The sequence below is a fragment of the Filicampus tigris genome, chromosome 22, assembly GCF_054856515.1.
Source record: "Filicampus tigris isolate MCC_2025a chromosome 22, RoL_Ftig_1.0, whole genome shotgun sequence".
NCBI lineage: Eukaryota > Metazoa > Chordata > Actinopteri > Syngnathiformes > Syngnathidae > Filicampus > Filicampus tigris.
Genome location: NC_141238.1, coordinates 7,519,694 through 7,536,698, shown reverse-complemented (window position 1 = coordinate 7,536,698; position 17,005 = coordinate 7,519,694). Strand labels below are relative to the sequence as shown.

The window sequence follows — 17,005 nt, the reverse complement described above, 5'->3', positions numbered from 1 at the left end:
AATACAACCGCCACCTTTAGATCAGTCAATATCCCATTTGTTGGTTTTAGGGCCTGTGTGCGCTTGGCTTTGGGCTTTAGAGCCATCGTCAATAGATTGCCTGACCTCTTCTCATCTTTGGACACCGTAAACAATTACTCGCATTCTTCGATGTTCCATTTTCCCAGCATTAGCGCCAAAGGTTTTTGCATGAGGTTAGTTTTTATTGTTGTGGAAAAAAAAACAACCCAAAAAACAAACCACGCGTTCCGTTGCAAGTCACCTTCCCATCCTCGACTTGTTGTAAATTCGCTTCACGTAGTATTTGGATCAGGTGGTGCGTTTATTTCCATGAGGAATGCCCAATTCTTATCAAACACATGCTCTTCTGCGATTCGTCATTACCAAGGAGAAGAAGAAGAAGGAAAAAAAAAAAAGTTTCTTGGCCCCGGCCTATTATTTCCAATTTCTCCAGGAGAAAGTTAATCTAATGAGCATTATCGGCAGCTAATTGGAATTATAATTAGTCAAATGCATCAGATTATCCGCACCTAATTAGCCGTGTCTGTCAACTCCAATTAGCGTGACAGAAATTGGGAGACTTTGGAGTTTGTTGCAGCGCTGATGGCGACGGTGAGAGAGGCGAGAATGGCAAGGAGACGGAGCCACGGAGGCGTCGAGGGGTCGCAGGGGAAAAAATGCCGCCGAACTGTTTTAAATTAGCCCAAAAGTGCGTATTTGGCGCTCGCCCATTTCGTGGTATTACTGCCGCGAGCGTGACTGTAACCGGGGGATGAATACCGGGATCTGTAACTCTTCTTACAACAACCTTAAAATGTGCACTGATTGATTTGGTGCCGTGAAGCACTTACAAGCGGCCATAGCCATTTAATGAAGGGTGTCAAATTGGTCTTTGGGGTGAAATCTACCGTAGTCCGCTGACCAGGCCCGGAGTGGCCCAACTCGAGTACCGTGAAAATTCCAGCTGGGCAACTATTGAGTCGCGAGGATGCAAGCATTGTTAGATTTTGAAACGAAGCTGTCCTGAGAAAAGGCAAGTTGATTCTTACAGTCAATGTCAATCACAATCATTACTTTTCACACCATAGCAAACAACCAACATGGCTGAGAAGTCATTGTTTATCATAACAACCACAATCAGCGTTTCATAAAAATGGAACGACCCGGTCGATTCACGACTCATTCACTGCCATTGACGACTTTACTTGTCTTTTCACAGTCCAGCTGTTCAATCTCAGGAATTTATCTATATATTTTTTTTCAAATTATTTTCATACCTTTGGGTCAAAGAGGATCTGAAAACGTCTGGCAGTGAACGAGTTGAGGTGAGCAAATTGTTGCGTGTCTTACTTTGACTTGATCGTGCTTGGGTTCTGTATACATGTGCATTTTCTTTCAAGAACCCTTGATTGTGGCTGGTATGATAAATAATGACTGCTCAGTTACAAAGGGGGCTAGCTTGTCCCATTGACGTGATACAAAGATCCTAAACAGAGTCTGTCAGTGAAAAAAAAAAAAAAGGGGGCATTCCTTTTGTAAATGCAGAATGTACGTTACAACTCTTACTTTTGGACCTGATCATAATCCGAACGTACTCGTAATGCTGTGGCCAATTTCACTCGAACGAACGTCGTCCAATCCATTGCCCCCGCCGTCCTTGCCACAATCCATTCAAAAGCGCTCAAATCGCACGCCGCTAAACAAACCGCTTGCGAATGTTTTTTAATCAGCCTCGTATCGCCATGCCAACCCCTCCCGGGGAGCAGTATCAATGAGCGCCGTCGCGCCAGGCAGCCCAATACGCGGGCAGCTAAATAGCTTCTGATGGAGACAGCCGACCCCCCCCCTCCCCCTCCCCATTACATTTGCATGGATTATCTCTGTCTATTTGACCAGGCTGCATGTGTCAGTAAAAGCACGGGCGGTAAACAGTTGCAGTCAATAGGCTGGGGGAGCGGGCGCGCGCCTCCACGGCACACAACCTCACTAAATGCACACGCGGTGACGCTAATACGCCTGAAGTGCTCGCGCCCCCCCCTCCCCACACACACACCGGCACGCACCTAAACCGCGCCGGAGACGATATATATTCTGACAGTGACAGTCAATTTGGGACGAGCTTAAGCTTCTCTTTGCTGGAGATTATTGATCGGGCTTAGCTCATATTTACCAGACAGACACTCAACGCTGTAATGTGTCCACGAGGCATTCATCAAACCCGCTTGCATAGCCAAGTGCACCCCAAAGGACCGTTAGCAGGCAGATTTAAGACCAGAAATGCAAATTTATCCTGTCTCAGCCATCAATTTATGTTGTCCGTTTTAATGTTGCCAACAGTGTAAAGTAGTTGCGAGCTGTGACTAGCCTGCTTATGTTCCTCTTATCTTGTGGCGGGGTGAAAAGACACTTTCCGCACAGCTTGTTTTATCATTAAGAATTGCACTGATTATAATGGAAACATTGAGTGGTAATTGGCCTTTCTGCAGATGAAATCAAGCGGTACCGTCATTCTCTTAAATATGCCTTGCTAAATTTTGGCGTTAGGGGAGCAGTTCATGTCTATTGGTGCGGGCAGCCATTTTGTTTTCACTCTTTCTCTTGTTTGTAGGGAGTCTGGTAATGGACCTTGGTTTGATTTTCATTATTTTTTGTTTGGCTTGGCAGCATCGATTGTTTGACTCGTTGTTTTGACTGTGTCCACCCTGAAGGCTATCGCTACCTTCATTAAGCGTTAAACAAATCATCTTTTGTTTGGATTGCAACAATTGTGACCTTGCTAGTGAGGTTAGAAGAGAGCATGCTATGTAGCGCTTCCCCTGGGTTGGTCGGAGCATGAATTGGGGCGGGTCTGCTTGTTTTTTTTTGTCGTTGTTGTTGTTGTTGTAGTTGCATCGTGTGAATTTGATTTGTCTCTTTCTTTTTGTTTCTACCTATCCGGCAGTTTTTTCTTCTTTTGTCGTGTGGGCGGAATTGTGCTCCATTGAGTTCGTGTTGAAAGACTTTGTTGTAAATCCAACTAAAGCAATATTAGAAAAGTGTAAAAAGGCTGATGTGGTCCCTTTTGCTCCAGGTCTAAGTTGGCCGGTAAATCATGGTGTGTGCAAGTCTCCGACAACTGAGGACAGCCTTAATTATGACGCCGTGAGAACCGCAGTCTCTCTGAGCGTATGAGTTTAGCGCAGGCCGCTTGCAGGAAAAAAAAAATACAGCAACTGTGGAAAAACTGCCAACCAGACGTCCGCTATGTTGAGTCCACAGGAGATTCCCTGAAAAGATGGACATACGAACAGTACATATGCCCCACTTTAAAAAAAGAGCAAGACAAAAATGTCAAATCACTGTCTCCAACGGGTTTCAGGGTAGACAGGTTTGATGAAGTGTTCAAACCATTTGCAACACGAGGCTCTCTTTCTCTCGGCGGTGAGGCGCCAATTCCGATCACTACCCTGGTCTGTCGTGCTTGACAGCGTTCGCTAACATTTTAGCAGCCAACATGAGCGCTGCGCTTGCCCGTTGCGTTTTGTCCAGTTGTCCTCGTTGTGAAGGAAATTTCAAATTGCAGTGAGAACGCAGCAGTCACTGGTATTGATCCTATCCTTGGGAATGATTCACCCTAGTAGGAAAGTTTTCCCATCTCCGGAGATCACCCGATTCCTGATGTATGTGTTTCCGCGCTGTGCTCAGGCCCGAAAACCCGGAGACTTGGTGTGACTTTGCGACTCATTCATAGCTACCTCTGATCCTAAAGTTCTTGCTCAGAGGGTAAAGAAAAATGTTGTTGTGGAACTTGAGCCTCGCCGCCATCAGTAGACAGAGAGCAGTCAATAGATGCGTACCAAGACTGATGGTACCCTGTGCACTTGTTTTCCTCCGGTAACAGCTCCGAGATGTGAGAAGTCTGCGTCCTTGCTGCTGGTTCCCTCGTTCTGGCCCATCGTATGAATCAAATCCTACTTCCACTGCAGTTTTGTTCCCAGGTGCTAAGTTTGCCCGATGACCATAAACATGTCTGGACTTTGGTGTCAGATCTCGGCTCAACCGAATCAGGTAATCCGCGCAGCCCGATCGGTGTCGGGGAACTGTTCACGGAATTGCGCAATCGTTGTATTGGCAATATACAGGGTTGTTGTTGAACAGGCACAATATGTGCCCGACACGTTCTCTGAGCTCACTCTCAGCTCAGCGGAAAAGTGCCGTGAATAGGGGCACGCACGCCGCATTCTAACACAACCATTTTCGTATCCCAGCTCGAGGCTACTTGGCATCCCCACAGACTCATGCTATGTCAGTACGCTCGCTGTCGTCGCCGTCTGCCCATGTTGACGTCTCGCCGCTCTGACGGGCACACTGAAAGTGACAGCATGATTTGTACTCCAGCGCAAACAAGCCCGGCTACATCAATTCCCACTAGATGGGCGCCTCGTAAAAATGTCTCGGAATTCCACTGTGTGTTTTACATATTTTTATTTTTTTGTTTGAAAGGTTGAACCACAGAGCAGCTCACAGCAGGTGAACGGCGACGAGTTCAACAACTCACTCGGAAAATTAAGTAGTTTCTCTCAAGTGAGATGTCATTTTAGCCTTCTCCAAGAGTTAGATGGGCTCCTGGTACTTGCTACTTTGTCCACGCATGGCAGAACCCAAACTGGACCGTTGCAGGAGCACTTGTCCCGCTCATGCACAGCCATTCAGCGGAAAAGTGCAAGTGTCAAAAGTAGGGATGTAACGATTCACTGAAGCCCCGATTCGATTTTCAGTTTTCGATTTGATTCGATTTTTAAAAAATCACTATCATGCAATGACGTTTGGCGCAAGCGCATCATGTGATCTACACATTCAAAATATGGTATGCAACTGGAATGGAAAAAAAAAAAGAAAACATAATTTTTTTAGGATTCTAAATTAGTATATTCTAATGATTTAGGTATGTTGTCTTTTGTTAGGTGTTGCTGTATAGGGCTTGTGAGTCCTGAGATGTCCAAGTTCGATTATAATCGATTATTCGAATCTTTGAATCAATTATTATTCAATTATCGATTAATCGTTACATCCGTAAAGTCAAGTCAAATTTATCGATATAGACCTTAATCACAAAAAAAAGTCTCAAAGGGTTCCACATACCCGTAGTGGTCAAAATAGAGATGTAAATGGAGGCTGATTATTTATTCTCATTTTTGCGGGAAACCTGCTGAGGGGGCGGAAATCATGCAAGTGTCATACACTGAAATCTGCCAAGACTTCTTGCTCATTAAAATATGAGCGAAACTTTTTGATCTCCTATTTTTCCTATTTTTTTCCCCCCCTCATTTTTATTTAACTTAACTCTCGCTCGGAAATGTAAAGCCTGGAGAAACAGCCCAAGTGATTTTTTTTTGGGGTAACTTCAAAGGTTTCTGCTTTTGTGCGCTTGAAACTTGGCTTTTTTCGCATTTTTGGGATTAGAGCATGCAGCTTGGTCGCCACTATAGAATTCATCAGTGTAGGTTTAATTAAATATCCTGTGTACAAATCTGTAATCAACAGGCAAATCCCTATTCTTTCGCTCTCATCGCTATTAACTTCGAATAAACATCAGCCGTTAGTGGGGAATGGTTCCAATAATCTCTTCCTGCATTGCACGACTACATTGCGCAACTTTTAATGACCCGTTTTTGCATGGCGGCGTTTTTCACGCATCTCCTCTTGTCTACTGGTGTTTGTCCAGCTGGTGGAGTGGTGGGCCGGCGATCGATGGACGCCTGCAAGGGTGGGCACGGTCGGAGCTGCGGCTCAGCCTGCCCGAGCCGAGTGTGTGTCTTCTGGGCAGAATGTGTGGATTAAGGGAGGCCTGAACTTGAAACGAGAAAGGACAGAACAGTCAATAACACACTGATTAATGATAATGGCATGCAAGCCAGGGGGCTAATCTGTCTAAGCTCTTTTTTTTTTCTTTTTTTTTTAAATCTACGAAGCAATTGGCTAAAAACATCGAGGACAGGAAGGGAAGGCGAGCAAGCCAGTGAATGTTTGCTAATCGCGTCACCTTTCCTAAGTGTGATGCGAAGCAGTAATACTCTGGCTTTAGGCACGATTTGGACTTGTAAACTGCGAAGCAAGCTCTATTTTTAGTGGGTACAATTGCATTCTCTATGTTTACAATTGGAGCATCTCAATGTGGACAGATGCATTCATGCAGAATTGCTTTGGACCGGCAGCTATTTGGATGTTTGGATGTTTTTCTCCCTTTTCGTGATTCCAAAATCACCTTCCTCCACACCATGATCATAAATCGCTTACTTGATGATATAACATTGAATTCCCTCTGCCTTTTGTCCCGCGATATCGAATGACTCCGAAACAGGAACAATGGTCCAATTCCAAGGAATCTGTCCCATTCTGAGATTTGGAAGCTTTCTTTCCCCCCACCTGAAATTTAAGAGGTGCTGGCGCCTCATCCACTCGCCTACGGATTTGCCACAAGCTTGGGTTAATTTATGCAGCCTCGTGCATGCAATCTTTCGCTGTGTCCACAGTCGTGAAGGAGCGACGGCAGTGTTGACAGTCTCATGATGGATTGGATCTTGCTCCAAGTGTTTATCCCAGGAGCTTGTCACCAGTCTTTTTGGATTGCGGACGGAGGCTCTTTCCGGCCTTGTCGGTCGGGCGAGGCCCACTCAGCTGAGTGTTCTTGATTCTACATAGGCATGATCAAAAGCTTTATTGATTGCGGATCATTAAGAATGTTGGCAATCGCGTGGAACCGGATCATCTTTCATGGAGGCGTAATAAATTTGGGCTTTGTTTTTAACAATTATACAGTATATTAATATGAATAAATCAGCGGTCTCTATTTCAGAAATGAACGTAACAAATGACGTTTATTTTTTTTAAATAGAGACTGTTGATTTATTACAAATACGCTTTTCCTGCTTGGGTTCCGACCCGTCGCATATCATAACAAATGGACTGAATGAATATTATTGAGGTGAATTGAAAAATCATATTCACCTTGGCTTTTTTTTTCCTTTTCTTTTTTTAATCTCTGTGGAGCAATTAAAAAATAGGCCATCTCAAAATAAGTCAGAACTCAAGGACTTTTCTTGGGTGTCTTTGTGTCCCGCCATCCTTCATCATGGCCAAGAATCATCCCTGAACTTCCTGCTTGATTGGCCCAATAGTTTATTCACTTCACTCACACACAAAAGGCATCAGGCTGACCGATCTGCGCATAGGAGCCCCAGACCTGGGCTGATCGATGAGGCCTTGGGCTGAGTGGTGGTGGGGTGTGTGTGTGTGTGTGTGTGGGGGGGGTAGTCACGGTGGTAGCAGGCTGGACAGGTAGGCTGACAGACGTACAATCAGTGGGCCAATCGATGGGAACTTTTGCTGAGCTCAGATAAGAGCCTGCTCGGGATGCTCAATCGCCTTAGCTGACGGTAGCTTTTGGTTGCTGTGCCGATCGTTTTATTTTTTTTTTTTGCTCTGAAGATCTTCACCTCAGATCACGCCGTCCGCAAAACAGAGAAAGTAACGTATAGTGTGATAAATGCTTTCCTCATATGTGTATTAGTGTGCATCAGCGCAACCATCGATTGGACTTGATGCTGTTTTGTTTGTCTGACCATCACACACACTAATGGTGCAGACTATCGATTCAATGTACCGAAAACAATGGAGACAACTGCATGCTTTGCCGTCGTCTTTCAAGTTACCACTTCCAAACGCGTGTCGGCCTGTGCAGAGAAGATTTCCAGTTGAGCCGAAGAATAAATCAGACTTAAAACCCCTGTGGTGCCCTCATTAGGGCAGACTATTGAACCTCAATAGACACCCAGGATGTGTCACGGGAGTCGTTGGCCTCAGGCTCACTATAAAGCTTAAAGTAAAGCAATAAAGCTAAAGTTCGGCTTGCTTAAGGTAGAAGTTAAGTACTTTGGGATCCACTTATTTCTAGTCTTTGGGATTCATGTAACAAGGGCTGTCATTATTTGATATTTTGCCCCCCTTTATTGTCCATAGCTTCAAAAGACTTTGGATCGCACACCAAAGAGTTTGCTGGTGTGAGACGTGTCATCAGTGATTCAGCAGGAAATGATGTTGCCTGTTAACTCTGATCAATATGACCAAGAAAAGGCAAAACACAAAGGCAAGACACACACAAAAAAAAAAAAATTGCATAGGCAAGTCACATCCACCCTCCATTGCCTTGACCTGCTTTCATCGTTGTGTGCTGGCTCGTTCACACTAATCGCATCGATTGGGCTTCAGCCTTTCGTTAATTCCTTCCTAAACGATAGACCTTATTTGGTACATATACTTAAGGGAAGAAAAGAAAAGTTGTTGTATGGCTTTCTTGGCACCAGCCAGAGGCAAAAGAACCATCAAGTCATCTCATAAGAGATTTCTTGGGCTGCTTTGGAGGCGAGCACACCCGTCCACCTCCGGTGCGTGGTGACATCTTGACAGAACGTGTACGGAAAGCGTCTTTGAGCCTCGCCTGCGAGAGGCACACTTCGTCCGGGCTGGCGAGCTGATCGATGGCCAGTTAATTGGAAAATGGGGGCAGGAAATGTGACTATGTGGGCAGCGCACTCACTGTGGTCTTACATGGTGCTTCATCTGAGGTGTGGGTTTCTTTAGCGGCTCTGGCTGAGAGCCACCGGTTGACTCAGATGAACATCAGATGCCCCAAGTATGGTGCACGTTATTACGAGGGTACTTCTTCAGCCCGTTAATCTGAACCCACACGATATTTTATTGGGATGGAGCTTGAGAAGGTGCAGTGGCACTCACGTCACTCGGAAATAAAGAAGCCCGGAACATTGTGCGGCAATACAACTTGCTTTTAAATTGTTTTGGCTTGTGCGGTTCAAAACAGCACGTGAACCTGTCGAGATTCCGCTGAAGGCACCACGGCGTGTTTGATTGACCAAGCGGAACCCAGCAACATGGCTTCCAGATGTGCTAATAGCAGACCGACAGGAAAGCTATCAGGCTGACAGGAAAAGAGCAAAAGTAATTACAGCGAAGAGGTGCCTGAAGCCAAAGTGCGACGGCGGATCGACCCTCCAAAGTAAAAGCGCACTTTGATGTCCCAAAGATAGAGTTTCAACATTTACTGTACAGTCGACTTCATAAGCTGTGAGGTGGCATTCACCGTCACTGTTTAGTCGCTTCAATTAGGAAGAACATAAACAGCTGCAGGACACTACAAACAGTACTCTCACTGCAAATGTCTACAGAATTGCTAAATTGACTCTTTGAAGAAAATAGAACTGGACATCACAGGCGGCGTCTCGCCCAAATTACTGCAATTTGTGGAAGCGACACGCTGCTTCCAATCTGAAAATAACTCGACTTTATTTCAGGAGTGCCGCACCAGAAAATGCCTCACTGCTGTCTTTGCAAGTGTTGAAAATGATGGAACTGACACATGATTTACGTACAGCTGAGCTAAAATGAAGGTTATTTACGTTGGTCCTTTTTTGAAAAGCTCTCGAGTGCCATTGACAAAGGTATACAGACTCCCATCTTAACTCATTCAGACTCTCTTTTACCCTAAAGTTTGAAAAAATATATAAATAAGTTTGTGGGATTGAATGGCTGGACTGTGAAAAGACGTGTAAATTCGTCAATGGCAGTGATTGAGTTAATCGATAAGGGGCCGGACAAATCTTTGTTTCTCTGTTGGGTGTCGTTGAGAGGCTTGATGTGGTAGAAACGACATTTGGACAAACTGGATTTTGAGCTAGTGCATCTGACCGCATAAAAACCCGTTGTTGTAAGTCAAACGTTCACCTTTTAGTTCGACATTTTGCCGTGCAAAGTTACGATCAGAAGGAAACAAACCCTTGGGAATAGACGAATAGCCTGAAAGAAAAAAAAAAGTCTCTCGTCCCATTTCATACACTGGGGACCACTACATGTCACCAGAATACAATGAACTGCCAGACATGAGTGACAGTGATAGCCACTGTGGGTCGAGGATCTGCTTCCCCCCCCCCCCGCTCTTCCCAATTCCCAAGGCCTGGCCTCTCTATCCCTGTGACAAGATGAGATGTTGTGTAAGCTGCACTGAGACCGTCTTTCTCAGTGAATGAACGTGCTGCTTTGTCTCTTTTATTCAGATTGCCCCAATGCCTTTTCTACTTACAATTAGTACTTACACGGATGTCTCGGAATAATAGCATTCACACTATAATCATCCCACATAATCCCAATTTCTAGGAAAGGCTTGTTGCAGAAATTAGGCACTTGCCTGCTGCAACCATACTTGTCGGGCCTTTTCTTATGATCGATTCTAATAACTCATAATAATAATCGTAGTATAATCATGCCAACACCAATTTTTAAGAAAAGCCTGCTGTAGAATCAGACACTTCCAAGAAGTCTCCAACACCACCATTGTGCTGTTACGCTAAATTGCGCGTATAAAATGACAGAATACGTTGTGTTAAGCAATAAAAATCCGTACAGGGACCTGGGACCCTCGTTTCACACCTGGTCAAGAGCTATGCAAAGGTCTGTCATAAATCACTGGACTGGGTCCCCCAATTCTGCCATCGCTACGGGGGTTCAAACACTCAGGGGATGAAAAATAAATAAATAAAACGAACTCGGTGCTAGATCATAAATCCAGTCTACAGTGAGCTGACGATGCAAAAGGGAACCAGTGGCTTTTCTCCCTGATATTCCATGCGCTCGGTTCAAATGTAATTTTCAACGGCAGCATTCGTCGCAGATTTGTTTGTTGTAAATATTCCAGAATTTCTTTGCCGACAGTACCCGTGAGCAATGGGCAATCGCTGGACAATGGTACTGGGATTTATTGTAACGCTTTCTCCATGTTTCCCACCGGAACTATATCAAGATAACTTAGGTTCATGATGTTCGTATACAAGAAGAAAATTAATGCGACGGGTTCCTTAATAAATGACCTTTTTGTTGTAACATTGTTCCTTCAACCTAAACTCCACTCAACACTGATCTTTTAAGATTACCAAGCATACAACTTGAGAAAGTTTGCGATATTTGCCATCAGTTCCAAGTGCATTAAGCTCTCTTTTAGCTTTACGTAATCACACCACGGGGGCCTTATCAAACAGGCACCCACATAAAGGCAGCCTCCTCTTTCCTTTTGTTGACTCTCTCAGCCTTAGCGCCGCCATTTATTTCGCCGGGCGGACAAGCCAATCTTGTTTTGTGCGGCTGTTGCCTTCCTCGAAAGCTCGCCTGGCTTACTTGTATCTCCGGCTTCATCAAGCTCCTGATGAAACCCATACTGGTCCTTTTCCAGATAAGCTAAGGCGGGCAACGAGATATATCCATCATTCCCCTACTTAACACACACATACGCTTACCTGTGTATGTGTGCGGATGTTGATACACTGCAGGGGTAATGCTCAGAGCTGGGCATTCCATCCCGGGGGCGGAACGCTCCGTCCTTCCGTCCAGGACGGATGCCCATTTTTAGGACGGAGGACGGGGGACGACAAACATGGTAACACCCGGAGACCAGTTGACCAGCGTATCATTTGTCCTTTTACTTGGTTCACTGAACTGCTTCAGATTTGGGGTGGAACACCGGCTAACCACGTAGTTTGGATTCCGATGAGTCATTTAAAGCTTTTCACAGTTAAATGGGCAACAAGAAGTCTGGAGCACGCAGGAAAAGGAGTTTACCTGAGGGAAACATTTGTTTGTTAGTGGTGAGCAAAAAACGGCATCTTAAGAACCGTTGTTTAACATCCCAAAAGCGTGATGCCATTCGTGATTTGGGCTGTGGCTATAATTTGAAGGCTACGTAGTTGGGTTTCCACCCCAATGCCGAGGCTAGTGCATGAACTGATGCAGCCCGTTCAGATGAAAGGCAAAACCACAACAGTCCAGTTGCGATCGATTCAATGCCCTGAAAATGAAATGACCTGGTTGAATGAGGAAAATTTACTAGCAAGACAAGATTGGTTTTAGAAATTACGATAGTACATGGCGCGGGTTTTGAGAATTTAGTCGGGTATTATGCGCAAATGACTTGTCTTTTATTGTATAAACTACTGTGGTTCTCAAATGCGAGAGACAGACAGATTTTTAATGCAATCCCCTACTAAATTCTTGTGCCGGCACGTTGAAATGACCTGCCGCCCTGTTAATCATCCTAGTGGCTTCTCGGAATGAAATCTCATTATTCCATTAACCTGCCACGCACACATATGCACCAAACATCCAGAGCGAGGGCCTGAGTCCAGCCGGGTACTTCATCATCTCCTGTATAATGTCACACTTGTAAACCAGGTATGTTTGTGAGCCAAGAGAGCGTGGGGTCTCCCCCGCCAGGCCCAGTTCGCCGCAACGTGAAGGCTCTACCCGGGAATAGTTGCTCACGGGGCGAACGACCAAAGGTTGCCAGGTACTCGTAAATTGACTTGCTTTGCCAAGTGCAAGTGGCTGGAACACAAAGTACCATTGGTTGTCATGACAGTGCTCCCGCCGCGGCCAAAGTGTTGCATCAATATAAATTATAACAATATAAAAAGATAAATTGCACTCAGGATAATATGTGGGCTGGTGCTGTACGTTGTTCTATTGGTCCGCGCACGCGTCATCCCGATATTAAAAACGACCAGAAGCGCTTCAATGACGTCTTCCCCTCCGTCTTTTGGACACAGTGTACGCAAGGTCATTTAGTTACTGATCAATAGCTTGCATCGAGCCCCGCGTTCCCCGCACCGCCCGCCCCGTTTCTGAAACGGCCGTTAAATCGATGCGAACAAATGAAATTAAGCTCCTGGGTGGCTCTGAGGAGCAAATGATCTTCCCGTGATTAATAACGCACTGTAAACGCGTCGGCGCTCGGCGCATCACGCACACGCGTGAGGATTTCCTTTGCCTTGTTTCCTCGAGGTAATACCCCGGGGAATGAAGCTCTGCTAATGGTGTTTATCTGCCGGAGCGCCATTTGCCGTAACAGCGAGAAGAACAAATGGTTTTGTTTACAGAGCTGGAAGTATATTGCTTTTGGATTCCTGTCATTTTCGACAAGCAAAAAGTGTTTGTCATCACTCTCATTCTGAGTCTAAATCAGTGTTTCGTGGCTCGTGTTAGCTTGCGTCGACTAGCAGTAAACAAATTATTCACCGCATTCTAAATGAGATTGTTTTTTTCATGTGTTAGTGTATTGTTGCCCTTTTTGAAATAACTATATTTCCAGTGGCAGAGTATACCAGAACAACTACAGAAAATGTGAAAAAAAACAAAATATTGAGATGATTTAGCCTACTTAGCAACAAATCACAAGATCAGTGCAAGGCCATTTTATCACTTTGAATTGAATATCAATCTAATTGTTATTGTTAATTGTATCCCATCTTTTTTTTTTTTTTTCGCTGCTTCTTCTGCTCTGAAGTACACGAGAAGGAAGTTGTAATTCAAGCTAACGACGCTAATAATTGCCCCAATCATTTCCATCATATTCTGTGCTTTTGCCTCATCGGGCTCTAAATAGAGAAATGGTTTTCTGCTTTGCTCTCAGCTCAAGACCATTTATTCAGGTGTGTTTATCATTCACACTGACCTCGGTTAAGTGTCCTGAGAATTATATTTAAGGCCGTGGGTCCCAGTCGGCAATTAAGTACAATTCATTACAGCAGTCACACAAGGCCTACAGGGGGGTGGGAAGGTAGGTGCAAAACACTCCGGCAAGCAGGGGAAAGGCGAAACAGATGGAGGAGCGAAAAGAGGAAGAGACCGTGTGAGAGGAATATAAAAGGAGCAACCGTACGTGAGAAAGGGGGCAGATTGCATGTTGGGAATGTACAGTAAGCCAAGATGGAGGAAGGAGGCGGAGATGTATTTACCAGATGGCTCGCTTGCTTAGTGTCGTTACGCCTCTTGCGTCAGCTTGTTAGGCGCTCATATATATATATATATATATATATATATATATTTTTTTTTTTTTTTTTCACGTTTCATTCAGAAATTTTTATTTGACTTGGGCACCATGCCACAACCGACCTTCCAATTGAACCTTTAAGGTTAAAAGCCGACTGCAGCATTTCGCCAAGGATAGGCCGTGACCCCGAAGGTCATTATTCTCGAATTGCACTCATGCCGCATTTGCTCTGCTCGCCGACGTAAAGCCCACATTTGTCCCGATTTACTTTGCATTTGGAATCAGATTTGTCACACGTTCTGAATCGGGAGTCGTGCGTGTTTGCTCATCATGCAAGTGCAGCAGTCTGGAAGTGCACTTCCTGTTCTTTTAAGCAGCTATATTAAAGTGGAAAAAAAGCAGCTCTTTGCTTGTTTCCAAGAAAAGAAAAAAAAAAAAAAACGTGAAATGGTATTCATATTGATAGAAATGCACTCATGTTCTTTAACAGTACACACCGAGTGTTTTTACAACAGTTCTGCTAACAGGCATGACTATACCTGGAACGGTTATATTGTCTACTATTTTCTTGTCGGTTGAATTTTCGGAAGCTTCTTTTTTTCATTATGCATAATAGTCAACTCAGTGGTATATTTTCATTCCAATGCTTTGAGTCAAGTATAATTATAATAAATTATTATGGAGAAACTATTACATTTCACAACCGCGGTGTATATATATATATATATATATATATATATATATATATATATATATACACAGTATCTGCCTACCTGTGTCTAATTATTCATTCATTTAGCTTACAAATACAACTCGCTAAGAGGTGTACGACAAGTTTTTCATTCTGATGGAAAGCATTTCCCCTCTGTAATCCCATTTATGGCATTTTGGAAGACGCTTTGCATCAGAATTACTCTTTTGTACTTGTCACGTTGACATCACCGGTGTTTGCCTTGTAATATCCTGCAAAAACCACATTTCTGATGCGTTATCATGCCTGAAACTTGGGTACTTATTGGGTTTCCATTCTAGTGCTGCCCAAATTTGAACAGACTTATCAGAAAATTGAAAAACAAAATGCAAACGGATTTTCTATGAAAGTGCGGTTATATGAGGAGGTGGCGAGAGATGAGCGTGGCTCTCCTTATTTGCTTGCGGAACATTTTGCAAACAGTATCCTTGCACTTTATTGTTGGCGTAATAATCATGATTGCTTTCTCCTTGGTACAGTCTCGTTCCATTTCCTATTAGTCATTTCTTACGGTGATAGCCCTTATATATATATATAACGTCTTGGCCCGAATATAAGACGGCCCTGATTATAAGACGACACCCTCTTTTTCAAGACTCGAGTTTGAAAAAGGTTTTTTTTGAACAGCAAATTAATTTTTATACAGAAAATAATTACAGTACATCTGAAACAAATGCTGATAACAATATATTTGAGGGAAAAGGCATGTTATTTTGCCTCATTCAAATCTAAATATCTCAACATTTAAATATGTAAACTAAAGTGCAATCACATTCGTAAATGAATGGCTTCTGGTTTTTGAAACGTAATCCATTTACATTACAATTCCCCTGAGTGGTTTAAATACTGGCACATCGTTGACATTTGACATTGCACTCAAAGGAGAGTCGCCGTTAAATCACACTTCCTCTTTAGTTAAACCTTTGACATTTCCTCGTGTGTGGTATGGAAACATGCTGACATTTTGTGTTTAACAGTGAAGAATATATATATATCTATATATTTTTTTAAATCTCCTTTTTGTTGATGACAATGCGAAAACTCCACAAATCCATATAAAAGTAATCATATCTTTATTTATCAAAATTAAACTACATTAACTCTTTGTTGAGCCAAAATGAGCATTTTTTTCAAATCCACGCTTCTGTATTTTTCCCCAGTGGACTCCACCTGCCAGATCCTCACATCATTCCACCAATCTGATGAACTGGACCAACCTCAGATTAACCTCCAACCTCCCAGTTGTCAATGGAGGTGAGCCACACACACACACGCACCCCCCCCAACCCCCCCCCCCCACACACACACTGCTAAGTCTGTCCTTTAATAGACTGAGGCAGGCAGAGTGCTTGGATGGTGTCTGAAGGCATTGCGGCACAAGCGCAGCTGATTGAATAAAAATGTGTGATCTTCGGGGCTTTTTTGGAAGTGTCATTAGAACCTTTTTACAGTGAAGTCGGAGGGAGAGGCAGAAATGCAATCGTTCAAGTCCATCGCCAATGCTTAACCTCTTCAATTTGAATTTTGTGACGTCACAGTAAGGGTTATCGCTCGAGCTGAACAATGAATCGAATTGAAGTCGATATCACAAGATTATATCATGTAAAAAAAAAAATGCAGTTAAATTATTTTTAGAATTAGTTCAGCCCTACTTACCACACATTCACCCCTCCCCCTTATCATCTTGAACCAGGGTAATTCCCCCCCCCCCAGCAGTGTCAATTTAAATGGAGGTAAGTGTGTGTTGGATCGGACCGAATTGCTACAAGTTTTGAAATGCAAATGTCCAAAGTGTGTGTCCGAACAAGCTTGTTGCGCGCGACCCAGGCAACGTTTGGGGTTGGGATATAAAATTTCACCAACAATTGAAATGATCAGATAACGGTGGTCCCTACCAATAAAACCACCCAGCTCCTGAATCATAATTCAATTTATCATACATTGATGCAGTACATCAAACCCTCGAGCATTCTTCCATTTCATTCTTTTTCAACCCGTCTTGCCGAGCGGTGCCACAGTCACAGTTTGCCATGGACTTAATGACTTTGGTGACCATTTGCCTTTTCCTCAAGCGCTACCGCTATGAGGTCATCATTTCTCCAGTAAACTGTTGTGACAGCTGTTGAATGGACTCGCCATTACATTCCACAGTCACGTTCCCCCACAGCGCGGCTCGTAATAATTTCGCCCATCTCGCCCCTGACATTTCATCAAACGCTCTTCACCGTCAGGTCAACATCTCCTTTTGTCCGGTGCTTTAGTTTAGCGCCAAATACTTCATGATGTGATTTTCATTTCACTCGTTTATTTATTTATTTATTTATTTTTTTTGCCGCCCTCCGAGAACATCCTGGCTCCCTGCATACGATTCAAATATGTTTTTAAGT

The 17,005-nt window shown here is 43.8% G+C and overlaps 1 protein-coding gene across 9 annotated transcripts in view; it reads left to right on the top strand.

Annotated features, from left to right (window-relative positions):
• LOC147126748 (uncharacterized) overlaps window positions 1-17,005 on the top strand; it is a 282,315-nt gene that overhangs the window by 17,302 nt on the left and 248,008 nt on the right. For all 9 annotated transcript variants that reach the window (XR_015084604.1, XR_015084603.1, XM_086021734.1 and 6 more), the window contains one exon: window positions 15,779-15,872. Coding sequence is in view for 7 of the 9 variants with exons in the window: in XM_086021729.1 (XP_085877855.1) it covers window positions 15,779-15,872 (94 nt within the window). In the remaining 2 variants the exon portion in view is untranslated. The remainder of the gene's footprint in view (window positions 1-15,778; window positions 15,873-17,005) is intronic.